Raw genomic sequence first — 27,891 nt, 5'->3', positions numbered from 1 at the left:
TTAGTACAACCAGCGCCTCATCTGTGGAGTCCTCAGTTACAAATTAGAGTCTTAAATATTGTGAATTCTATCTGTAAAATGACACCAATTTTTGCTTCGGAGGACACAAACACAGTGGGTCAGACGAGTAGCCATTTCACTTGCTAGGTTTATTGCACGCTTCCAAACAACTTCTACCTAAAGAAGTTAAACCTCGCTATTAAATTTTGTTTTTCATTTGGTCATTCCCAAGTTTTGGGCAAGGTACATTTTAGTTGATCTTTCCCCATACTTAGGTCAGAAATGCACATTCTTCAAGACGTTGCAGAAAAGTTACTAAAGTCAATTTATTTATTTATATTTTTGTAAATGCCAGAACTGTAGCCTATTCTGTATCCAGTACCCCTGGATCTTTTTCTGCCCAGCAGCTGTCTAGCCTCTCTTCCCTCAGACTGTAGCAATGCTGGAACCACCACACAGCCTTATTGAACGTCAGTCAGCCTCAGCCCACCAATCCAGCCTGTCCAAACCCCTTTCTAAAGCCTTCCTATCAATATGTCCATCTGACTTAGAGACATCTGCAGACTCACTGAGAATGCACGTGATCCCTTTCTTCAGATCACTGACGAAGATGTTAAACAGAATTGGCCCCAGTACCGAGCCCTGGGGGACACCACTTGTGAGTTGCCCTCCAGCTGAATTTAACTCCAGTCATCACAACTTTTTGGGACCCACCAACCTGCCAGTTTTTTTTTACCCAGTAAAGCATATGCCAACCCAAGCCATGAACAGCCAGTTCCTCCAAGAAAATGAAGCTGTGAGAACTACCAGAAGCTTTACTAAAGTCTAGGTGGATTGCACCCACAGCCTTTCCCTCATTGACAAAACAGGCCACTTTGCCATAGAAGTTAAATAGGTTAGTTAAGCAGGACCTGCCTTTCACAAACCCAAGCTGTCTGAACCCTATCACTTGATTATCCTGTACATGCTGTATGATGGTGCTCAGGATGATCTGCTCCACAGCCTTCCCCAGCACTATGTCAAAAGGCCAGGCCTGTAGTTCCTCAGGTCCCAGTAATATTTCAGGAACTCTACTTCCACGTTTACTGTATTTTATGATTAACTTCTGTACTGGGCTAGCCTGTGCTCCCCTTTCAAAGTGCCTCTTAATTGACCCCCTGAAAACTCAGCTCACAGAGCCAGAAAGGCAGGCAGGATAGGCATCAATACTCACTATGTAGCTGGAAAGGAGGATTTTGGGGGGTAATGCTAAAAAATGCTCTCAAAAAAAAAAAAGCACAAAGCATAATTTCTCTAGCCTCAGTGATGCACCCCGTTCCATTTTCATCATTTCCTCCCCCACTAACAATGCCTGGTAGAGCTTTAAATTAAAAAAAGACGAAAAAACAATATAGTCAATAATTGGACAATGATTCTTCACAGTAGGAAAAAAGGAATGACAGTTTTTAGTCTAGGAAGCTGGTATTATCTGTCATCCTAGACAACAAGTTTGACTGCCTACTCTATCTGATTTTGGTGAGGCGACACATAGTACTTTCACGTACACTTCTGACTTTGATGCAGACACTCATGTAGTCATTTTTAAAACAAGTGAAATTGTCTTATAGGGTTAAGGATAAAAGTGGAGAGTTAAAACAGATGAAGTGACTGGGGGTGGTGTTTCACTTCAACCACAGAAGCATCTAACCCCAGAACAATCCACTAAGCAGGAAGATAAAGGTGTCTTTGAACTTACAAGTTTTTTACTACTGGTTGGGGTGGAGAGTAAAGCTTTTTATTTTTGTGTGTGTTAGTGTTGACAGTAGCTTTCTGTCCTACGTTATTTATCCTTTTTGCTTCTCCCCTAAATAAATCAATAAATGCATGCACGTAGCAAACTTCTGACTCTCAAAGATGCACTAAAATAAACCACATCTTGTACTCCTGAGAGAGTGCTTTGAGAACAGCTGAACCATCGGTATGAATTCTTCATTTTGGTGCTTTTTTTTTTTTTTCTTTCAGGGATGTGGGTTTTTGTGTGTGTATGTGCACGTGAATGCGTGTGCATATGCACATTGTTGACTCTTGCTCTCTACCCTATTACTTGTATCAAACAGTATGCAAGGCAGCTGTTGAAAATCAGCTTTTCCTCATGTGGTGGTGAATTCCAAGAACAGCTATTTTATTTCTGGACTTGTTAGAAAATGTTATATGAACGAAACCGTAAAAGGGAATAACATCCCACTCCCAAGCTTATAAGAAAATGGTAACATTGACACGCTCTCCGCAAGGTTAACTATAAGACAGCTTTGTTACCATGGATACCCTGTTTCCATTGAACACATTGACCAGGAAACCTCAATTATTCATGGCCCTTGTGTTACACTTGCTTGATACAAGTTCTGGGCAGAGATGCCTATTAGCTTTATCTTCCCATCATCCCCAGAATACAAAACTTTACATTCATGCAAGACTCCAAAACCTTAGTAAGCAATAAACTACCAACTTGTAATCAAAGTTCTCTTTCTTTGCACTTCCAACTGCTTATTAATATCTGTACTTCCATCCCTAAGGATTTTAAATTTCATCAATGGAACTGGGGTACATTTGTGTGCATGCCACCTTATTCAGCAGTGTCCCAGTCTGTGACCAGGAATTTTAGGCTAGAGAATAAGATAGGCAACATCAGGCAAAGTGTATTAATACTCATGTTTCACATAATTGCAGATTTCTACATTTCTATACAATGACATAAAAGTAAACTTGGGCCATATTAGATTCTGCAGACATACTGTGCCTTATTGTCTGGTTATAATAAAAACAAAAAGTTCATAATATACATGAAAATCTAAGATCATAGCTACCAGAATTATGACTGAAGCTCAACTCTGACTACAGCTGCAAACATCACTCACTGAAAAGCATGTTATCTGACAATTCTATCCAAAATTAACATTCCTAATAGTTCTTGCTTGAACCTCAAGGGTCTTTAAATTGTAAAGTACATAAAATTGATGAGCCTTGACTTCAAAACCTCCAACGGTGCTGGAAGTATTTTATCAAGAAGAAACAAAGCTGTCTAATAATCCTATGCTTCTATTTTTGGTCACTTACGCATCTGGGAATTCTGTGTATACACAAGGGTCTATTAAGAGCTGTTTAGAAATAGTTCTGGACGGTCTTAGCAGACTGAGGGAGACGTATGCTTGCAATTCTTTCCCATTGTAAAACACAAAGACAAATATTTCTAAATTATTAGTACACAGATGAAGACTATATTGTCAAAAACAGGAATCAAGAAGCACTGTTATAGTGATTAATGAGTTTAGAACTCATTAAGCAACAAGCCAAACTACATCAATTGTGAGCTGAGAACAGTTTAGAATACTCATAGGATTTTTAGTAACTGTCTGTGGAAGCGATAAATAAATTAGCAGCAAACACTTTCTTCAGGCATTCAGCAATGGAAAAATAGAAACTAAACTTTCACTAAAAGGAGGCAGCTACACCACATGAGCTCATTCCTGCCAGTTTAATTTTTTAGATCTATGTCCAATATCTAAAATTTTCACAGGCTGATTAAGATAATCCCCAAGTTCCTCAAGCAGTTGATAGATAAATAAAATTTTGTAACACAAATGAATGATTAACTAGCTCTAGATGAACTTCAAATTCAAACCAGCTGACTAGGACAGAAGGCAGAAGAGAAGGACAGACTGATCCCAGAAAGCTTTGAGAATGTGCTCTTCCTCTCCACTGCAACATGCCGATGCACTGGAATGCTAAGGACAGATACAAAGATGGAAAAATTCTAGACTGAATGGGTGTGGAAAAGATAGGAAGGCATACCTGATATATGATATTTAAATATCCATTAAAGATTCAAACAAACAAACAAAAACCAACAAACAAAACAGATGAAACAGAAGACAAAAATCAGCACATTAACTATTCTATTCAAGAGCAATAGAAAGCACAGAAGTTCCCATGTCTTCAGTCTGGTGGATATAATATCTGAAAATAAAAGCATCTCCTCCAGGAAAAAGAGATAACCCTTTCATATATCAAAGGTAAGGTAGCTATTAGAGCTGCCAATTTCTGTGCAAGATTACAGGACTGAAGATGAGATCAGAAATGAAACCAGACTGAAGTGAACATAAATAATTTTAAACTAAGCTCAATACCCAAAAGCTATGGAAAAGCAGAAAGCTGAAAGAGCAATGTTATTAGATGGGACAACTCAAGAACTGACAAAAAGAAGTTATACATTTATATCCAGAATTTAGAGCTTTTTGTCAAGTGAACATTAGTGAAAGTTCTTGGATGACCTGGAAATAACTGGAAGAAGGAGCAATGAAACCATTAAACACAGGTTTGAGAAATGAAAAGTATCTCAAAGAAACCAGGAAAAGCTCAGGGCTCTGGACTTGAGAAGCAAAGGCTCTTCTATTTCATTTGAAATCAAGGTCAGACTATGTAGTATTGTACATAAGGCTGCATAGGCAGTGGCAGTGTACCTCTCAAGACACAGTTGTGTTATGTCATAAGATATCTAAAAAGATGTTTCCTAGCACCTGAAAGCTGTAGCTAAATCACCTCTGCTTTACTGGAAGAACACAACTGTATAACAAAAATATATGCAGTGACTTGGAGTTAATGCCAGATGGAATAACTTCTGCTCACCAGCTACAACAAAACACAGCCAAGACTTAAAAATGTGCTCCTCTCACAACAGGTGCCTTCAAACAACATCTGCAATTAATAGCATCCTCTCTTGATGGGTAGACAAGTCCTCAAGGTTTCAAACAGACAGATGGAAACCTGCAATTACAGCCATCTTTTTGTTTCAGGGCTTTCTGGAGCAGCTGTTAGGAAATACTGTGAATAACCTTGGCCTTTCGCCTCTTTTAATCTCATCACATGATTCTAATTAAGATACATGATGAACATGTGATCCAACATCCCATTCACTACTAACACAAGACTAGGGATCATCCATCACTGTTTTGATGGTATGTGCATTCTAGCCATTAGAGAGAAACACTTCTGCTTATGGGATAACAAAGGAGTTGGAAGGTCATTAAAAAAGAGGAGCACGGCCTCATTAACTCTTCGGGCAAATCAAATTTTCTCTGCAGATCATAGGATTAACTTTCAAAAATACTATACAATAAATTTCCTCAGGCAACTCATCCAAACAAAATCAGTAACTATTAAGTTAACTATAAGTTTATACAATAAAGCTACTCTTCCCACAGAGCATCCCAGTTCATTTTGTACAAAATAATACAACAACAAAACTGGTCTGCATAAGGCATAGGATTTCAGCATCAGGGCTATTCACCCCAGCCCTCAGAACTCATTTTAGCATGTAGAAAGTTAACACAATTACTTGCACTGTTTTGGGGACATACTTCAGAACAATTGCTCAGTTCTCCTTTTTGATTTTTGTTCTTCCTAAACGAGAGCTGCAGAGCAAAGAATTAGTTGATGTGATTTCAATTCTCTAAAATAATTGCAACAAAATCTTGCAATCAATTCCTCCCATTCTAAATATGTATAAATAGGTTGTGGTTCTAAAAAATGAGCAAGAAAAATCTAAAAATACAGACTAGAATAAACATTGTGTATTAATTCTAATAAAATAAGAAAACCATAGAGCAAACTATTATTCTAATGACCTTCTTAAGAAATAGAATCTTTCCTTTTAGAATAATTAACGTACACAGAGAAATTAGGCTAGGTTGTTTCACCATGAAAGATCATAATTAGAACACCAAAAGCACTTCAGAAAGGAAAGGCTCAAGTCTGATACTGCTGGAATGAGCCCTCAGCCCAGGCATTTGATGTGAGCAATTGTTCACCAGTAACAAGCACACAACCACTTAGATAGATCCATTCTGCTCTGCAATTTATTTCAGGAAATGGAACTCTGCTCGTTACACCTGCTGAGCTATACGATATTCTGCCAATAAACAAGAGCTTACATTCGAGTATGCTACATTTCAGCCAAGTAATAAGCTTTGCAACTCAGACCCTCTTCCGATACAGGATTTCTGTCATGGTTTTCTGCCCTGAATCTTTTTGATTGCAAAGATTTTTGACACCCATAAACTACTACAAATTTTGCCTTAATCTTTTTCAACAAACTAAGAATAAAGAAAGTAAAAAAGAAATTTACAGAATAGTTGTAAAGCTAAAGAGTGAAAGAGATACAACCAGGTACTCTGTGAAAACATCTAAGTGAGATGGACAATAGAACTTGCCTACTTTTGAGCTAGAATCTGCAATATCTAATGCATCAAAAATCCAGATCTTGATTAGATTAGGATGACAAGTTGTAGCCAATTATATATCAGAACAGTTCTAGTTTCTTACAGACGTATTAGATCATCTTTCACAGTTGTCGCTATTCAGAATCAGACCCTCTGTTCTTATAAGTCTCACTTTTCCTCCTCTAAAGAAAGAATAAATCTGACAGAATAATTCCCCTGAATCGTTATCTTTAAGTCCAAAAGACAAAAAGCTCTAGACTTGACTGAAGAACACAGAAGGGTAATACAAATGCGCTTTTCTAACAGAAAAATAATACGAGATTTGAAGCACCCCAGTGGACTGAGATTACAAACTGAATCAAGTGGAATCATCTTTACCTGCTTTAAATTAACCTCCTTAGAACTGTCTCCACAAGAATAGTGCCATAAAAATTCAAATTAAATGTAATTTCTGTATGAACAGAAAGTCTGCACTTAATATTGGTAATTTACAGCAGATATCTCGTAAATCTTTCATAGCACTCTACAACTTCAGGGTAGCATATTTCTAAGCAGTTTGAAGGCTAATCCATGAGGAGATTGCTTATCTACAAAGCCACCTGCATGTTGTAATTTCAATTATTACACTGAGAAAGGAATCTAGAATATTTTAAGAGGCTTTTCTGTAATACTGTTTACAAAACCATTGCGGTTTTTTTTTTGTTTTTTTTTTGTTTTTTTAAGTATCCATCACACAGCTTCCCTGCCCCCAACTAGTGAACTGTCCTCTGCCAAGCTTAGAGGAAAAATTGTTTTCACAGGTTTTTATTGGCCTGTCAGTTGTTCAACTCAATTCCTTCCTTCCATACAGTAGTCTCTTTTGCCTTACTGTTTCTCCCTTCTGCATCCTGGCTCACCATTATGGATTTGTCCTCACTCCTTTCATCCTTACAGAGAGCAACTTTCTTCATCCCATCCACTTCCTTCTGGATCATCAACACATATGGAAAAATGCTGCAGGAATAGCAGCTGCTTTAGGACACTGCACAAGAGAAGTAGTTAAGCTTTCTAGCACCACACAGTTGGGCAAGGTCAAACCAGTATAATTGATAACCTACGTGAATCTAGTGACCAAGATTCCCTGGGAGTACATAAGCATGATCAAAGATACTTAAGAGCGTGTTAATGCACCACCACTCAGCAGCTGAGTTGCCATAAATTATTGTGTATGGACTCAAACCACCCAGGGGCAAGATAAAAACAGTGGCTCGACACATTTTACCTTACTATTGGGAATGGTTAAAAACACAAGCAAAGCCAGCTCTGCTCATCTGTGACAGATAATTAAGGCATTATAATTGACCATCTTTGATTTAACGTCCCTATTCAAAATTTTAAATGGATATTGTTAAAAGCCATTTCTGAAATGTTTGTGTTCTTTAAAGAAATCCCTTAAACAAACATCTGATAATACCTCTGTGCTACAGATGCATAGTACCACATAGCATCCTCTGACATATGCCTGCAAGATGTTGAAAACAGCTTGTAAATAACTGCACATCCTTGATGCGCTTCTGCACAGGCACTGACAGCATCAAGCCTGTCATGAAACCATGTTAAAAGACCACCCCTTACAGAATATATTTTAAGACAAGTCTAGGATGAAATTGTGATCTCACTATGGCCACCAGGAATTTTAAAGCAGACTTGATGACAGACAGAAGCTCAGTGTTATCTTTTATTGTAAAAAATAACAGAGCAAATATACACCATGGGAAGGTGTAGTGTAGAGCAACTAACATAGTTATTCCCCAGAAAAAGAGCAGCTGCTTCACAAAGAGACACTAGAAAGGCTGGGTCTCTTCAGCTAAAAGAAGATATGGCTCATGGGGTACAACCAAGGACAACAAAATTGCCAAGGAAGCAAATAAAGTGAATGCAGACCCGTTATTCCACCAATCCTGCAATACTTGCAATAGGGAAGCCATGGTGAAATTAGCTTTCCTTCACACTGAACAGAGTGAAGATCTGGAATTCGTTACCACAAGAATCTGTGGAGCGATACAATATAAGCTCATTCAGAACATTAGGCAAATTCATGGACAACGCTGACTGAGTAAAATTTGCAGAGATGCATTCTCCAAGAGATCTAAGCCCATCACTGTGAACAGTGCCTGCATATTAGGGGAATGAGCAGCAAAAAGTGGTCATGAAGTCCTAAACTGAACTTCCTATGCTACTGATGTACTACCCAGCACTGGGTTAGGTGATCTGCTTGGGTCTGCCCAAGCAGAACATTAGATTTCTTATTATTCTCTATTTTCTTTTCAAAATAGCCACAGAAAGGCATGCACAAAACTCACACGCAACTACACTCGCTTTCTGAACTTGAACTTTGTCAGCCAAGACTTGTCAGAAATCACAGAACTGTAGAATCACAGAGGTTACAAAAGATCTCCAAAATCATCCAGTTCAACCATCCACCCACCACCAGTATCTCCTCACTAAACCTTAGTGCAACACTGAAAAGTTCCTGGAACACCTCCAGGGACAGCAGCTTAATCGCCCCCCTTGACTGCCTGTCCCAGCACCTAACCATTTTTTCAAAGAAGAAATGTTTCCTAACATCCAACCCAAATCTGCCCTGGCACAACTTGAAGCCATTCCCTCTAGTCCTATCAATAGTCATGCAAGATAAGAGGTCAGCCCCCATCTTACCACAACCTTCTTTCAGGTAGCTTAGCACAAACACAGTCCCCCACTACCACAAATTATCCAGCTGAGTTTCCCATGTTTGGGAAATCACAGGGAGACCTGGAGAGCAGGGGATGAGCTTCATCCTGGGAAAACCACCTGCCTGATCATGGTGTCTCCCCTTGCCAGGTAAGCACAATGAAGTTCCACAGTAAATCCTACACACCAAAAAATAGAGGAAAATAAAGAGATTTGGGACTGATCCAGTGCCTATGTGACTTAGTAGTGACAAGGCTGTGGCTGGTGGCTCATCACATGACAGAAAAAACACATACAGGTCACCTACTGATAACAGCAGTGGTAAAGCATACTCCTTAATGGGTTCTTATATCCTATAAAATCTATGCACAAACTCTTCCAGTGTACAGAATTATCAGCAAACACCTGTGTGCAAAAACCAAAGTGCTGCTCTGAGCCTCAGTACCTCCAGGCACACTGTTATGAAGCAACAAAATACTTTTTCTTTCCCCTTCCAGGTAAATACAAACCTTACCAGGAATTTTAGTCAAATTTAGCCTGATTTTCACAGGAGCTACATCATTTAAACATTAGAGCTGATGTTAGTCTTTATCATGGAAATGATCCTTCCAGACATGCAAAGAAGTAACTAGTCACGAGCAAACATCTACCTTAGTTTTTTTACTGCAGTTTCAAGTATTTCATTGTAGCTAACAGGCAGAACCTAACAGGTGGCTTGCAAAGCTTAGCTTGACAAATATCCACGACAGTGTATCACCAAACAGCTTCGATCTTCCAAGGGAAATGAAGTCAAGCGACAGGAATTTTTAGCCTGAAATTTTGAATGTTTAGTGTTTCAACTTGCCTTCACTGCACTGAAGCAAAATGCATACAGGACAGTCAGAACCACAAAGCTTCGAGAAATGCTGTAGAGTGCAGACACTAATCCAGAGGCAGCTGAAATGCAGACATCACACATTAGTTAATTTCTTTATATACAAGTATGTGCATTCAAAAAAACCCCACAAAGACAGCTCTTACATCACAACATGCGTACAAGTTAATATAAGATACTACACAGCTGCTTGTTGAGAGACCAGTGACCCAGATCAGCTCACAGAACTGTTTACAGCTAAAGCTGAAAGCCTAATGACACCGTACTCTATGTTTTTTCCATGCATCTGAGCTCCCACACTTTTACTCTTTGTACTAAACAATGCTTTGACAAAAATATTAGTATGCAACTAGTACAACTAATACAACTTCTTTTGAGAACTTCCAGAACCAGGGCAGGAAATGTCAGATAGAACTAGGAATTCAGCGGTTTCCACAACAGAGACATATGGGCTGCTAAATAATGCTGTAGTTAGTTTTCAACACTGGGACATGGAATCATTATTGATGGGATTGGGACTTCATGCAACATTTCCTCAAGGTCTGCTTTGATGTTTAAGAGGTAAGAAGTGAAAAACACCCTTACCGTTGGTATAAATTTTTACCATTCACCAAATGCTATTACTACAGTAGCAAGTAGAAAGATGCAGTAAGTGTGGATCTAAATGAAAAGTGCTGAAAATGTTAAATCTATAATATATGTGTTTTGGGATGCTTTATTGCATAGTATTTCATGTATGATCCAACAGATTACAGGCTCACTAGTGTTTGGAGTGCAGTAGATGCGCCCCTATAACATATCTTTATTTAAAGTTTCATCCAAATGGAATCCAGTCTGTAAATCCTGACATCATTCTATGATCCAAAAGACAGAAAGTTTGGGACAAGGAATGAAGATAAAGTTTGTTTCTGGTCTGAACTAAGATGACAGAGCGTGCAATAACATACTTTAGTCTAAGGCAATACACTCCGAAAGTGATAACTAAGGCTCAACATACAACTTACCAGAACCACCAAAGAGCAAGATGTCTATTTGCTCCAAAAGATATATACAGAAGGTGTTGATTTGAGGGAAAAGACCAAGAAGGGAAATCGCAGGAAAGCAATATAAAAACACTAAAGAAAAAAAGAAAATGCATATTAAAACATAGTCATACATCATGGTGAATAGAGAACAGAAAAACAAGCATAATCCTGCAATAATATATTACAATAAATTCTAAGCATTGGTCTTGTAAGGATAGTTTATTTAACCCTTAGCCACAATTACTGTATTTTACTTGCCTAAACAAAATAAATTGTTCTACTTTACATGCAAGTAATTAATTCACAGAGTTAAAGATTTTGGATAGTAGTAAAAGAACAACTAAAAAAGCAAAGAATCTCGGGAGTTAAACCCTGTCTACCATCTTTACATAGCATTTTTTTCTATAATAGAACAGCTGACTGAAATGGCTGCCTTATAGTCAAGGAAAAGCAGGAGTCACAATTTGAGTTCTGTTCATCTCCCGCCACTCCATTTCTCTCAGCTCCACCTCGGAAAACACTAAGAACAGTTGTTTAGCAAAGCACACTATTAAAGCACATCGAACTGGTACCATGAACACTGAAGGACACATGCGTGTGATTAACCAATCCTTACTGCTTTACAATACTAGTACCAAAATGCTCTGCATCCTGAAGGACAAAGATGTATCAGTCACTCTTCCTTGAAAACAACTTCATATTTGTTAGTTTACACGCTAGGAAGGCTGCAATTTCCTCTCATTCATTCTCACAAAAAGCAATTTAAACAAATCATTAGTATAACTCACTCCCCTTCCCACTCCAGCCAAGTTTTAAGAAGATAACAATAGGATTTGAGCTCTTTGTTGAATGCTAATTTCACATTTTACTTCCAGCTCCTCTTATTAATGCATTTTGTGCTAAAATAGAACCATATAATCAGTTCAATCTGACAGTTACTAAATTCATTCTATTACACATTACTAGTATCTAATACTGTAAATCTTGCTGAGGAAGTCAAACACAGGAGAAGAAATGACATACTCGAGTGTTAAACACAGACAGGGCTCACATAAGTCTACTTGCACTTCCAGTGCACCTTTCATCATGACTTCCTGCCACTGGAAAGAATAAAAAGGTATTCTGCATACATGAGAACATAAGAAACCTGTCCTCTCTCTCTTACATGTATTAATTAATAACATTATTAATCTTCTCTTTCTTTACTATTCTGCTCATCTTTTAAGTATTCCACCAGTCCACACCAAGTCAAGCAAAGACTACACACAGCATCAAACTCCCCAATAGGTCACATGGACTCTCCATGGTATCAGTTGTCCCCAGAATTCTGCTGGAAGCCAGTCCATCAGGCAAAGGAACTGCAGAACCAACAACTAATCTGACTACTGCATAAGAAAGGTGGTGAATCAGAATCTGGATAGGAAGATGTATTAGGAGTCCCTGTGGTTTGCTCTGCACAGAGCAGAGGAGCTGAAGGGAGGCCTCATGGCAGCTGCATCTCCTTACAGGGAGCACTGAGCTCTGCTCTGTGTGACACTGACAGGACCCAAGGGAATGGCATGGAACTGTGTGAGGGAACAGGCAGTGGGGCTTGTGGACAGGGTCTGCACCAGAGGGCGGTGGGCATGGAACAGGCTGCCCAAGGCAGTGGGCACAGCCCCACGTGCTGGAGCTCTGGGAACATTTGGAAATCGATCTCAGAGGGTCTGGATTTCAGGTGATGCTGTGTGGAGCCAGGAGCTGGGCCCAGTGATCCCTGTGGGTCCATTCCAACTTGAGATATTCTGACATTCCATAACTTACTGCCTAAACTACTGTCTTTGCTGTAGCAACCCTCATAAAAAGGTGAGTAAGGCCAGGGGGAGAAGGACAAGACAGAGACACCGTACCATCAACATACCAAAATAAATGGTGAATCAACAAGGAGAGAAAAGTTGTTTGACTACAACAATGTCCTCATCTCATTCTCTCTCTCTCTGATAACACCTAGAATAACTCATTCTCTCTCTCTGATAACACCTAGAATAACCTTAATGACTTCTGCAGTTAAGGCAGCTTTGTTTATCTTCCTCTGAGTAAAGTAGCACACCAGAGAGTGAAATAAACAGCTGTCACTTGCAAAAGGATTGAATTTCAGTGCAGTACTTTCCCTTATGGGAAGCAAACAATGAGAGAAGTTGATAAATAAATTGGAGTTGCATTATGAATTCTGGAGACAACATCTAAGCAGCACACATTTCCACACAGAACACCTTCAAAAGCTGGACCACTAAGTGATGCTTATGTGAATCACTGGCATTTGATACAGCAATCTGGAGGTTTCCTCCATTGGAGCTGCAACTAGACATGTGCAGGAGGAAAGCACAAGTTCTGACTTACAGAAATGGAGAACTCAGTGTCAGTGTCACTGCAAATATTTTGTAAGTTTTAAAAGAGATGGTTTTATTTAAAAAAATATACCCAAGTACCAGTCAATTTTATGTGTGACACAGAAAAATAAATATGAGAAATCAGGTTGGGTCTTTTTTGTTCCGTTTTCCTCTCCTGAATGCAGCTAAAAATACTCATACAGGCTTTCTTCCCCTGTCAGAAGCTTAGTCAGCGCTGGAAATGGTGGGCAGAGGACTTGTTATCATCAAATTCCACCATTACCTGATACTTAATCTTCTGAGACTTCTACCAAACAATTTCACTCATCCTTCCAGTGCTCAAGCGGTTTCCACCATAAAATCTACCATGCGACCATACCTACAGCACCTTAGTGACTAAGACTGGTTCTGTGACCTCACTTGCACTGCATACCTACTTAAAAAAAAGTGAGAAATTAAAGATGAAAGCCATGATTAGACTGAACTAAAGGCATGATCCCCCAACTAATATAAACCAATAGCAGAATCATCATCAATTTAAAATAAAATAGAATCAGGTACTAAATAAACCACTTCCAAAGAACCAGACCTGTCACACATCTAATACATTTCCACCAGTTTCCTTCTGTAACCATGTCTCATGCTCATTGCATGATATATGCAGCATTACACCAGCTCTATAATTAGTTCTTCCAATGATTTTCATCACTAACTTCTTGCCACCATGAACACTAAAAACAGAAAACTTTTCATTTCCTCCATGTTCTGTGGTGTATAGACAAAATTAATTGATTCCTCAACATATCAATTCTAAGTACTATAATCAATTATGATTAAATACAATTTAAAAGTCATTATGCAATGACAAATCAATAATCATTAAAAATAATCAGCAGATAGATAAAAAGGCAAAATAATAGCAACACTTCACTGGTATTTTAGAGGGGAAAAATTCCCTCCAAATGTTTTCTTCTCTCTGCTGTTAAACAGATCTCAGCTGGTGAGGTGAACCCATACTTCCTCTCCCCACTCCCCTTCCAGGCTGTTTCAAGAACCTGCTCCAGGATATCTTTTGAGGCCTACCAACATTAGCACATTAATAGCCACATTTCCACCCCCTCCCCCAGCCATACTAGTTGCCATAGTTTTTCATTTATCTCTATCCCAGGAGTCATTTAAGATTCTTGCTGAATTATTTATCGGCATTTTTACTGTTCACCTTTGACAGGCAGGGAAAATAAGATGTAACAAGAAACTTTAATGAGAACAAACGAAAGTAATGAAAGCAGCTAATGAAAATAAGTGAGATGCAGATCTTCGTTATTCCCCTGCTTCTGCTGAGTAGCACTGAGAGTCAATGAAGCCATATGAAGACCTTTCCTAAAATTAGTATGCCTTTCAGGCAGTAACAGCCTGACTTGAGCATAGCAAAATGCAAGTCCAACAGTCACAGGTGAACAAAGACCTCAGATGTCATCCATACTATATCACAAAGATTCTTTCTCTTAATACGGGAGGTTCTCCTGGCTTAAATCCACAAGCTTGAGACTAAATTTTAACTTTTCTACTTCATAATTAACAGCGTCATGTTATTTGACCTGAGTCCAGTTCAGTATTCATACCTATAACACAACAGCAGCATTGTCAGTTATAGACCACAAGAGCATAACAAGAAGCATCCTGACAGCAGGGTATTTCAAACTTTGGCTAGCTCAGATTAGCGCAAGAGACCATCAGTCTTATTTTGGGACAATACCTGGATGTCCTTAGACATTTCAGAACACAGTTCCAGAAGGAAGCAGGTTCAAAAAGCTACTGCATGGTGGCTGCTCCACAGTAACTCTCCATGTGGACATCAAGATTAAACTCAATCAAGAAAAAGCATGTTCTTCGTGAGCAGATGAATGTTCATCTGAGGACTTGGCAGAGATTAGCTTCCAAGCATTAAATATAAAACTCAGCTTATTCTGCAGTAACTGCTCCGCATAGACAAGCTCTTACAAAGATAAACTGCATTTCACAGATGATGTCTTTTGCTAATAACATCAGTGACTGTTAGCTTTCTATAGAGAATTTTCTATGAGCCTCATTTCATTAAGAGCACTTTTTACATGAGGGAAAGTTGCCAAATGTTCCCCCCTCTCACATGTCTTAAGTCATTCCAAATGTTTCTATCGATTTGACTCAGAGTTGCACCTCCATAACATGCATTTGATTGCCAGTGTGGGAAAACACAGACTTCCCCAGCTAATGCTTAATTCATTTTTACAGACTTAGGAAAAATATTGACTCACCTAATATATGGTCTCTGGCAGACTGGAGAAATCTAGGCGAAAAAAGCTTCAAGCCATACATTGTATAAACTGAAGGATTTGCGTCTTTAGATCCAGCATCTAGCAGCAAAATAAGGCCACATAATATACAAAAATAAACAGGTCTGCTGTAGGTTATGATTTTATTGTGTCCCTGGAAAAGAAAAAAGAAAAAAAAAGTAGTATTTGAATTTTGTATTCACTCTCCTACTGTGTACATTGTATTAAACCAGAGAGAGGTTCAGGAGTCATACAGAATGTTTTAATGACTTACGTGCACTACTTAGTAATAAAAATATACCAAGGCATTTTTATCTTCTCCAGAGCAGACTTTCAAAAAGCATCGAGAGTATTTCAGACTGATGCCAGCAATCATTCATGATTTTGAAAATCTAATCTTTGGGACCCTCTCAAAACGTACTAATCACAAAAGTAGTCATTTTCTGAAGAGAAAAAACATCCCCATCTGTCTGAATCTTATACATAAACACAACTTATGTTAATGACTGTGTTTCAGGGAGCCTGAATTTTATTTATTTGTTTATGACTTCTTGAAATACAATTGCAACCTGGAAAGAAAAAAAAAGTAAAAGGTCTGAGCCTACTTAATAGCATCCAATTTCTTGTCCTGATGCCACAGCATTTTACCAAACACCATGGAGACGGCAGGTAATGTGCAGCAATGGTATGTGACCATCCACAAAACTGACAGCAGACACCACTACAAGACCAGAGAATGGCGTTTTTCTGAAGAGGACCCTTTATCTCCAGCAAGGACAAAAACACATTTTTAAAGGATCAATCATCATTAGCAACAAAATTCTGGAAACTGCCCATCATCTGCAGACACAGGAGAATGCCACAAGCATTTAGAAACACAAGTTTTAAAGCACCTTCCATTTGCATCTCTAGTACACGCGGTTCAAAGTAATCCTACAAAAAATTGTTGTGGGGTCGTGGGCCAGAGAGTAACACTTGAAAAAACTCTTAATAGTTCTTCTGGTAGCAAACTTCAGTGTACATAAGGTATCCAGAACATTCGCGTGTCAAAAGATATCTACAGTGTGAGAAGCCAGGAGCAAACTGACAAGGATTCAGGTTTATTTTGCAAAAGATAGTTGCTGCGATAGTGTTCTTGTTTGTGAAATGTAATTTTAAGGGAGTATAATAAAAGGTTCTTTTTATTTGTGTGGAGGGTTTTTTTTTTGTGCCTGCTCACTGATTTGAAACAGTGACTGTATTTTATTTGGCTGCCAGCCAAGCTCATATGTTAGCACGGCTATTAACTGATCTACACACTCTTATGGATCAATCAGTTAACATGGTGGCAGATTGCAGGGAACCAGCATGATTACACTGCACCTTACATTCATGGAATGTAAATCAAGTCAAGACTGACTAATCCTAGCTGGTGACTAATCTGAGTTTCATTCTTACTGAAGTCAGGAGAGCATGTGTAGGTTTTATTAGTTATGAATGGGATACACATCCACGAAAACATCAGAGTTAGAAAGAAAAATCTGACTTTAAAAAAAAATGCTTGAAATAATACAATCTGCCTATTTTTAATCTTCAGTTCATTTATCTTAAATGCAATCTGTGTCTTAGGAAAAGAAACCAGTAAATACTGCAGCCAAACAATCGATGGATGATTTATATCCTGACCCACACTGCAGACCAAAGATTTCTGCTGTAACATTACATTCTTGTCTTATCTTTTTACTTGCAGAACCAGATTTTACCTTTGCATGGTAATTACTTGAAGGTAGTTGGGTAAGATGGAGACAACAACCAGGAGTCCATTGTTTCAGCCCCTCACATCTTCTAGTTCCAAGAAGAGCACTGACATATTCAATTAAGTTTATAGTAAGTATTTAACTCTTACTGCTAAACAGATCGCTCTTACCATGCTAGTAAGAACAACAATAGTCAGGACTGGGGAAAGAAGCTAAGAAGCTTTGAAAGGCAATCTGAACAACCTGCAAAATGTGAGTAAATACCACCTTCTCTATTTTTTTTCAGGTGGCATGTGGGAGTGAGTCAGAATAGTGAAATGAAAATAGTGCCTAATCTTGGATCAAGAGGAACAAACCACGAGCAATAGGGAAGGATACAGGCTGCATAGCTTTTTACGTACAGAACTGACCTCCATCTTAGTGAATCTTCTCTGCCTTGCAGAAAAGGCTAAAGCACAGGGTGACAAAAAAGTTATGCTCTGATTTTGTAGCAGGAAGCAGACCTAAACCTACTGATAAGATAAATGCTGGTAGCAAGTATTATCTGTAGGACTGGTGCTGCAGAGCACAGCAAGTTCCATCTTCACCACCAAGGTTGATTAAAAAGGAATATTACCACAATTCGATAAAACATATATAAGTGAATAAACAATTCAAAGTATTAGCTGACTTAAGATTTAATTTCTTACCCCATACAGTATGTGACAGCTAGGATCTCTCATTCAAATACTATGTATTGCCTAAATACAGTCATAGAATCATAGAATCAATCAAGGTTGGAAAAAAAATCCAAGATCATCCAATCCAACCATCCACATTCCACCAATATTTCCCCAATATTTTAGACAGTAAAACATCAAACATTTTTTTTAACAACTCCACAGACAGTGACTCAAACACATGAGGTGATCATGGTAAGTTCCAAGTTTCAGTACATAGGGAAGAACCTACTTTCAAAGAAATTTTACTAGACATAGGGTTCAGTCAGCAACCGCTTCCTCTACAGCAGGAAGTGAATGCACTAGCACTTGGAAGGAGTTTTGCAGAAAAGCTTTATGCATTCCTGGACTCTGTTTCCTGAATTCAGTGGATGGTCTTCTAAAACAGAATTTCTCAAAATGGAAGAGGCTAGAGATGACAAAACCCAAACAACCCAGATTTTGCTCAAAAAACATTTTGATGTTACTTCAGTAGTTAGTTTGTCTTTATTATAATTAAAAATGTGGGCTATATATATATATATATTTATAATGAAGTTTGATTAAAGGTTTGCTACTTGGTTTAAATAAACGTGAATATTACAAATGCCTGGGAATTATGAACTATTTGATTATGATTCAAGGGATGTCTAAACACATCATAGCTGAATTGATCAATTGATTTTAATCACTCAAAAAAAACAACTTTACACTAAGGTAGGAATATTTATTTAAATTCATTTAAAATACTACAGTATAATGTATGGATTGAGTCTCTGTAAGAGAAGCTGCTGTTTGCTAGCCTTCCCTGCTTTTATGCAGTCATGGATATCCTGTGAATGTATTACAAATGACAATACCTTAAGTTCACCCCATAATAACTGACATGGAAAAGAAAATAAGAATCCACTGAAAACCATCTTAGTGCAATGTACAGTGTACACTTGTAAATAAACTCAATTTCAAGTTCAGCCTGTATTTCCAGCCTCAAAACTGACAAAAATAATTACTCCCTGCCAAAGCAAAATAATCAAACAGACCTGCAGTTTTAAACATGCTGTTCTGGAGCCTTGAGGGAAGAAGGGGGTTCTTCAAAAACTTGCAAGGAATAATAAACAAACACATGAGCATCTGGGTAGAAGATGTAAAAGCAAGAAAGGGACCATATCACCCCTGGAATTCATCCCAAGACCTGCAAATCAGAAGTGCTGAGACACTGACAGATGTATAGGTCAGGTCACAGTTATAGGCTGATGATCTTAAACCAGTCTTATGGAGATAGAATTGGATAAGGAACAGGCTCTTTGAAGAGAGATGTCAGGGTCAGCGCTCAGCTTCTCAGAATATACAGACTTCTACCCATATAGATAGATCTTTACAGTCTGTATTCATTCACTGAGTTGGTTGTTTCTTCAGAACACAGGCAATGAATTAGTGACATATACAGAAGAATCTACACCATTTGACGAGCTAGTCATATTATTGGGAAATACAGAAGCAACAACAGATAAAAATAAATCAAAATAATATTTTTCTGAACAAACAAAAAAACCAATTCCTAATCTCAAGTCTCAACTGATGATACTGTTAATCTGGAACTTCTTCTGTGTTCAGCCCATTTCCCAAGGAAAGCAAAGAAAACACAATGCCACGGTACTGAATTTCAGCAAATTGGTCCAGATGCATTGTTTTAACTGAGTATTAAAGTAGAAAGCCCTTTCCTAACAGCAGTATCAAATTCAGAAATTTAAAATGAAGGCAGTATCATTTTCATAAATCGCAGAAAACAACAAACCAGTTATTCCTCAGTTTCACAGAATAACCAGCTGTTACACAGTACAAAAGTGACAACAAAGGGGAAAAACCTGTTCTAGCAACACTTACATGTACGGGTGAAGCAGGATCAGGCTGGACACTCTGAAAACAAAACAGAAATAAGTCTTCTTACAGGGGTTTGCCTTCATATACGTTAGAAGATAATTCAGTAGTAGGATACAAACTTGTTTCCTACCTTTAGGAGAGAATACTGGCAACTGGCCATAACGAGACAGAACAACAAAACCCAAATGTCTTTACAAAAGCCTTGGTTCAGAGTCAGGAATCCAAGAAGTGAAACGAGAACAACTAGGAGGACAGAAAGTACGTTCTCCTTTATATCTTCTGTCCTGTGTGAGTAATAATAATAAAAATATTTATATGCTCATTATAGCAAGGCAGATCCATTTGCAGCTGGTATAAACAATCAACGCTGAAGCTATCAGAATTTAAAGGACCTGAGACTTCAGTCCTGAAACTACATCTCCATGTTTAAGAGTACCTTAACTCCTCTGCCAAAAACCTTAGACACAGTGACAGCCAAAATCTACAAATAAAAGGCATAGTCTATGCTAGACTTCAGTGCATATCTGCACCCTTCAATCCCTTCCCAAATACCATTCCCAAAGCAGAGGTGATTTGTACGTATGCAAGTGCATCACTACAAAAGAAAATATTTAAGTGAAAAAGACAATCATTTAATGAATGTCTATCAATGAAGAATTAGATGAACAAACATATTTGCCCATCCTATGTTTTATTTATTTTATCTGTGTCACCAGAACACAGAAGCTGAAGAAAAAAAAAAAAAAGTTAACATTCAGGATATAACGAAGGTTTATTAGCAAACATTTTTCTATGCAATTATGAAAGAAAAGCACCTGCTCTGAACCCCTAAGCTCCCTGACTATACTGTCTGATTTCTTCAAAGTATAAAAGCTGTCCTCTGAAATTTCTATTTTGGAGCCTGTACTAGTATATAATATGTGCTTAACACGTACCCAAAAGGAACAACCAACTAGCAATAGGTAATGACTATGAGGTATGCAGGCTAACATGTCTAACATGTTCAAGTAGTCAGTCTGACTATCACATGAGGTCTAACCACAAAGGGTACTGTCTGAAGAGTTGATGTGGAATGAAACTGAGGGACTGCAGGAAAGAAGAGATGCCAAGAAAAGAATTTTGCTCTAAACAAATAATACCGTACTAGAATAGAGGGAGCGTCTGAAAGATCCAATTCTGAATATCATCCATTGTTTTTTAGTATATATATTTTTAAAGACTGCACTACTTGACTCACAAGAGCCTGGCACCTCTGTATTTTTGACCAACATATTGAATTTTTTGCAGAAGCTTAAAATCACTGGATCCAACAGCAGAGCATCAAATTTAAGGACTGGTTCGTATGGGCACCAGGCTTGCGGAACAAAGTCACTCTTGGAAATGAAAGGTAGTGTGAACCATCAAAATAAACTCTAAAGGAAAATATTTTCTTTTACACTGAACAAACAAGTATCTCTCTACTCAACTTGAATATGACACTAACACAACATTTGCTTCTTTCTTCTCAAGTGGTCTGCTCTGGACACACAGGGATGTGCACCACATACAGGTAGAGTTGGATGCAGAAAGCTTACCGGTCCAGCAGCGCCAACAAGGTCAGCCGATCGTACCAGACTTTAATCCATTTACCAGGGAATATAATAAAACGGTAAAACTGCTTGTTCAATTTCCGTTGTGCTGAAGAACATGAAGACTCTTCAGGGTCCTGACTGGGTTGCTTTAAAAACAAACAAGAAATACATAAAATACTTTTCCACATTGGCATATGGCTGCCAGCAATATAGGTATTTAAAATGCTAAATTTATACCAAGTTTCAGAATTGTTTTTCTCAGACATGAATAATGAGAATGTAGTTATCTTCACTTCAACTTACGTAGGTTGCACTGGAAATAATGCCTCCTATTTATTTCGTGGAAACTAGAACAGATACCTAACATATTAGCATTTCTATCATCACTTTAAAAAGTAGCTGAACTACATTCTTTATGCAAAAATTTACTTCAAAATATTACACTTGCTAATCCTGACACAATTTCGTTCCTCTTGGGTTCTCTGTCCTACAAGAAAGTAACATGAAATTCAGTCAACTGCAATAATTAGCTCCATTTTCATAACAAAAATTGTTTGCTGTAACTACCTAAAGAAAAGAAAAAAGAATACTGGCAACAGAATCCATTAAAAAGATCTGAAGACCTGATTATTCACTCCTGAGAACATTTTAACATCCATTTAACTGAGTATCTAAGTGAGCATTTTGGCTCCAGAGGAACTGTAATATTTGGATAAAGTTGATTACACAAGACTTGCAGTACTTGGGCTATATTCAGATTTTTGAGCTGTATTTGGGAAACTCTGAGCAGTCCAGAGCTACTCACTAAGTGCAACAGCGCTTCATGTATATACATACATATATACACATATACATATTTAAAAAAAGGGGGGGGGGAGAGGGGAAGGAGTAATAAGCCTTCACTTTGTAAATTTATATTGTGTCAGAGACAGACCAAAAAATCTAAGTCCACTGAAGTCTATGACAAAACTCCTGACTTACTAAGGCTTAGGATTTCATGTTCAATAATAAATCAGAGAACAGGAAATTCTGAAATTACTGCCTGCCCTTGTTATGAACTTGCTATATAAGCCTGAGCAACATGCCTTACTTCTTTCTTAATGATGCAGTTCTCCTAGAAGTAAGAGTGATAACTGTTCTCTAATTTACAGGCAATTTGCAATATTAAAAATATCTGGAAAACATTTGAGCTTTTAGATAGAAGTCTATGTCCAAACAGGGACAATTACCAGATTTTAACTTAAAACAATTTCTCTATATGATTTGCTTTCAGTTTAAAGTTTCTATTCAAAATCTAAGATGCAAGATAATTAACTGACATTTTAAGGTTAAACATAAATATCAAAGTAGAACTTGCTGTGGAAGAAAAGATAAGGTTAACATTATTATAAAGGGAACTGTCAAAGCAAGATTACACCCTCAAGCCATTGGTCCCAGACCCCAAATATGGTAAAGTTCAAATATGACCACACATTGCCATCTTAAATGAACTCAGAGGGCTTTTTCTTTTATCAGCTGCACTGAGAGATGTGGCTTTGACATTCCACAACAGACATCCAGAAGCCTGGTTGCCTGATTCAGAGAAGAGAAACCAGACATAAGGTTTTAGGATACTAACGAATCCAAAGAAAATGTAATATTATCAAAATGTGGTGGTGCATCTAAAACCCTAACAGCTGTGTGCTCTTGCTTTCCAGTAATACCTCTCTTCTCCTGGACTCTCCTTAGTATAAGTAGAAAGCATCTGAACTGCATCTATCAGCATAAAATAAATTTAAATAAGTGAGCAGTACTGGGCAAAAAAAGCAAAAAAAATAAAAAAATAAAAAATAACAGAATAGTCTTCACAACAAGTCTGCTGCATTTGTTTGTATAGCAGTTTATCAAAATGCTAGAAACTGAGATATTGCAATGTACCCGTGAGGTTTCTGAGAGGGTCCTTCGTGCTACCATTAGAAGGAGCTGCTGCTGAAGAGCACTTGCTGCCTGATCCCCGGAAGATGGTTCTTGGCTCTCTGAAGTGGTGGTACTAGAAGAGCTGAACTGTATCTCACTGCGTACAGAAGGGAGAAAGGATTGAGACTGTGTGAAAAAGAAGCATTTTCATATTACTCCTGAAACATTACAGGAGGAAGACAGGTTGGCTCACAGGACAAGGAGCCTTCCAACTTCGTACCTGAAACCTAGTCCAGGCCCACAGAGCAGTTAGCGTGCAAATGTAGACACACAGTATACTACAACCTCTGTAGAGAAACAGACACTTCCGTATCATGATTTTCCTCATCCCAAGATGAACATCTACAATAAACTACACTTCTGAAGTGCATTTTGCTGCCCAGTGGCAATTCAGAAATCTCACCATACACTGAGATTTGAGCGTCAGTAAAATAAGCATTTAGAGTCACCTGATGTGACTCCTAGTCCAAGAGCTGTTTTCAGATATATCAGCATGGCACATTTTCAGACCACTAATACTGAATTACACTTCTGGAAGAAAAACATCACTTTTTTCTCGTTGTCTGCACAAGTCTCCATTTCTCACAAGCACAATAAATGAACCCTATACTAAGTTCGTTTTAGCTACCTACCAAGCTAGTCTAGCCTCAGCTGCACAGAATTTCTAAGTATTAATTTACCCCACTGAGTATTCAAATTGTAATAAACTTCCTTCACTCAAGGGTGACTTTGTTCAGCATGAAAGAAGGCCATGGACTATGTTTTGCTGGGATGAGCTGTCCTCTTCCTTGTTGTAAGCATGACCCTGACATTCCCTGTTTATAGTAGGAAAAAGGAAAATGTAGCTCAGGGTATGCAGGAACTCTGTATTGGAAATTCCTGCTCAAAATGTGACCCAAAACATAGTAATGAAATAGAACAACATTTATTCATTTCTTCTTAAAAGAAGAGCTAATCTTCAGTAAATTTCTGTGCCCTTAGCTCCCTTTCTACAAAAGCCAAATAGAGTTGAGAGTATTTCTAAATGGGACCACGTCTTTTACCTGTTTCCCAAGAATGGAACTGGCAGAACGATGGATGGAAGGGCCAAGATACTCCCCTGGCACACTCCTCTATTAGTTCTCAGAAATCAAAATCATTTTACTAATAAGAGTTTTTCCAAGAACCTCCCATCAGACTTGAAGATAAATGAAAAGCCCAGTTAGTCTGAAGTCTGCTTTCCATTCGCTTTCAGCAGCAGAATTTACAGCTCTGTCTACCAGCAATTGGCAGAAAAGGTTGCAAACAGCTGGGACACCAACCGTAGGGAAAATGCTGGAAACTTTATGAACCTGGCAAGGCAATTAGGGCATGGGAAATAGAAAGGCAGAGATAGTAAAGCAATAGTTCCAAAAACAAGATTGTCACCTGGCCTTTGCCTGATTGCCATGCCTTTTATTTAAGTAACCTTATATCTCTGCATCTCTTATTATTCTTTCCTCATATTCTGTTCACCTCAGCTCTTATTTGCTATTTTTCCTCCTTACTCCGATTTTCCATACAACCTCCTTCTCACATTCGCCTGCTACCACCCTGATGCTGAATGTCATGATGACATTATCACACTGAAAGTAAATATCAATAAGAAACGTGATGGCAGTGTTTGTGTTTTTGTAAGCTTATAAACAAGATTCCATAAATTTATTACCATACATAAATAGGAGCAAACACACTCTAATCATAAAATCATCATAACAGAGCTGATCACATTATAACATGGAATCTTACTAAATAGAAAAACTTCATTTGTGGAATGAAATTAATGCTATCAAGATTTACTGTAGTAAACCATACTGTAACGTAAGCGAAGGTATAATTGAACTACATTTTGAATAATAAACTAATAACTAAAAATATATTTGGTAAACATACAACCTATGCAGAATGAATGCAAAAGATTCACAGCACCCTCTACTGATAAGTCGTCATAAAGCCAAGAACTTTTTCCTAGCTCATAATATGACTACACACAGGCTAGTCGAGCTATCATAGAACACTGAAAGTGTTTTAGTGTAACTACACAGAACTGGAAAAATCTCTCTTCTCCCTCTCTGGTTACTGTCTGACAGGACATGTGTATATATGCCTTATACTGCTGACTGTTTAGCTCAAGCAATTGATATATAACCCAGCCTAAGTCTAACCCTTTGTTAAGGACTTGCTGGCCTGAATCTGAATACCTTTTCAGGTGAATTCATTACAAAGGCATGCCGCAAAATCATAACAGGTTCCCAGGTCGATAAAGTTGTTTTGAAGGGCTTGGCTAAATTTTACTTTAACCTGTATTCAGGAGAAAGTTCAATTATGGTAGGCAACCTTGCAAGCAAGGTCACAACAGTGGCAGTAGAGACAAACTTCCCTCTTGAGCTCCAAACATGAAAGATCCCATCAAATTCTTAGGCAACTATCTGGGTTATAAAGTGCAACAATATGCAACATAAATACCCGCAGCTGTAATAATATAGCAAAAACCTATTTGTAATACTCCCTAAAATCCCATTCCTAAGGCAAACATCACTGGCTGAGAACTAGAGTGAAGCTCAGAGTTTGCACGCCTAACAAGTAATTACCTCCTGGCATTAGTCAGAGGTGCATTCAAAATACTTCACTGAACTGATACCCAAGTAATCTGGTTGTACAAGAACCAGCCATCACTAACAACATAATGGGAACTCCGAAATTTCTAACTTCATGTCCTTTCAATATGGTCAATATGCAGTAGAAACACTGCTGCCTGAGGTGACACTGAAGTACAGGATCAATAAGCATCCACAGCTCCTTGATAGCACCTCCATTACTCAATCACATTTCTGAGATTTTTCTACCACCATTACAACTCAGCAGTTCTACTTCTCACCAAAAACGCCTACCCTGCCGTTTCATGTCATCGTCATAATTAAACCTAACCACACAGACCTCTTGCTGTATGTTCACTCACCACTCACTTGTCTCCACTGCAGAACCTTCTGCACAAACCTGACCAGATCACTATGTAACCAGGCACTGAGACAAACCCACTGGTAGTACAAATGGTCTTTTTAGGCAGATGATGACTTACAGCTACAAGAATTAAAAAGAAGAACTTCAAAACTAAAAAGCAACCCAAATTACATCAGAAAACTGAAATATGCAAAAATGCAAAAGTGAAAGCAGCATTAAGGCTGACTGATTATGTGACAAACCCAATCAGAGCAAACACGGTAAAACTTAAGAGGCAATGTACACTTATTTTGGTAAGAAATCAACAGTCTTGAAGATAATAAAGTTCATTCTGAATGCATAATTTAACTTCCCCTTAATGGTTACTGCCGAGGGGAGTGCAAACTGGAGATGATACTTCCCCTAAATCTGTTCACAATTTGCTACTTAAACAACAGGATTTAGGGAGCTTTTTTGGCATCTGTTTAACTAAGAAAAAAGAACAATATCACCCCTAGCAATAAAGTAGTGGACTCAAGCTTACAGAACGGGATAGCTGGATGCACTGACTTATCAACACGACAGAAAATGGTAAGACCCCTGGTTTTATAATGGACGACAAAATGAGCAGCATATTATGATCATTAAGTGAGCTACTACAGAGAGAAGCCTTGCAGTGCACATTATCAGAGGCACTGCAGGCACTATGAATACTACAAGTCATGTGTGCTTCTTTATGTAGGTGTTGTAGGAATGGGATCCACTTGGTTCACTTTTGCCTCTCTGTATTCAGATACACATATATTTAATCTTAATAACAAGCAGGTAACACTGATAATTTGTAAGCCTATTGCATTTCAGAGTAAAAAGAAATGTGCTAACAACATTAAAAAAAAAACAAAAAACAAAAAAAAAACAAGGAGCACAGACCAGTTAACAACCTTGGGGATGCCTTTTGAGAAAATGCAGTTTTACTGAAATTAATGCCTTAAAAGCATCTACTGCTCCATCATCTCCAGTCTTCTAAAGCATTTTCCTGAGATCTCTGCCTGAACAGAAGGGGAGGGAGGGGGAAGTAACCCTCAAAACTACAGTGCTTCTGAAGCTCCATTACTGAGCAGGATGCTGCTGCCATCGTGTGGCTCTCCTTGCTCTATTTTACAATAGCAAAGGGTGGGGGGTGGAAAAAACAAACACAAGAAAGGAGTGTTATTCTGGCCACTCAAAACAAGTTTTCCCTCCTGTACCTAGCAACCCAGCAGAATGCTACTGAGTTGGTAAAGAGTATTTAATTTTTCTAAGGAAAATAAGTGGCTATAAAAGAATTCAAACATGACCTGTTTCAGTCTGCATGGTTATATATATATATATATATATATATATATATATATATATATATATATATACACACACACACATATATATATACACATACATACATATATATATATATACACACACACGGTCTTTGTATATATACATACATAGATACATACATATATATATATATATATATATATATATACACACACACACACATATATA

The 27,891-nt window shown here is 38.0% G+C and overlaps 1 protein-coding gene and 1 non-coding gene across 4 annotated transcripts in view; both read right to left on the bottom strand.

Moving 5' to 3' along the window:
• Window positions 1-27,891, bottom strand: part of PCNX2 (pecanex 2) — a 133,460-nt gene that overhangs the window by 77,751 nt on the left and 27,818 nt on the right. For all 3 annotated transcript variants that reach the window (XM_015857877.2, XM_015857878.2, XM_015857879.2), the window contains 7 exons: window positions 23,350-23,485; window positions 21,436-21,578; window positions 19,992-20,145; window positions 19,865-19,897; window positions 15,529-15,700; window positions 10,845-10,955; window positions 9,811-9,902 (listed from right to left, as the gene is read on the bottom strand). In XM_015857877.2, coding sequence (XP_015713363.1) covers window positions 9,811-9,902; window positions 10,845-10,955; window positions 15,529-15,700; window positions 19,865-19,897; window positions 19,992-20,145; window positions 21,436-21,578; window positions 23,350-23,485 — 841 coding nt within the window. The remainder of the gene's footprint in view (window positions 1-9,810; window positions 9,903-10,844; window positions 10,956-15,528; window positions 15,701-19,864; window positions 19,898-19,991; window positions 20,146-21,435; window positions 21,579-23,349; window positions 23,486-27,891) is intronic.
• On the bottom strand, window positions 8,967-9,124 carry LOC116653275. Its single transcript, XR_004306845.1, has one exon. It is a non-coding gene; the product is annotated as a U1 spliceosomal RNA (small nuclear RNA).

This window comes from Coturnix japonica, chromosome 3 (genome assembly GCF_001577835.2).
Source record: "Coturnix japonica isolate 7356 chromosome 3, Coturnix japonica 2.1, whole genome shotgun sequence".
NCBI classification, from domain to species: Eukaryota; Metazoa; Chordata; class Aves; order Galliformes; family Phasianidae; genus Coturnix; species Coturnix japonica.
Note: the sequence above shows the minus strand (reverse complement) of the source record. Positions and strands in the feature narration are given on the sequence as shown.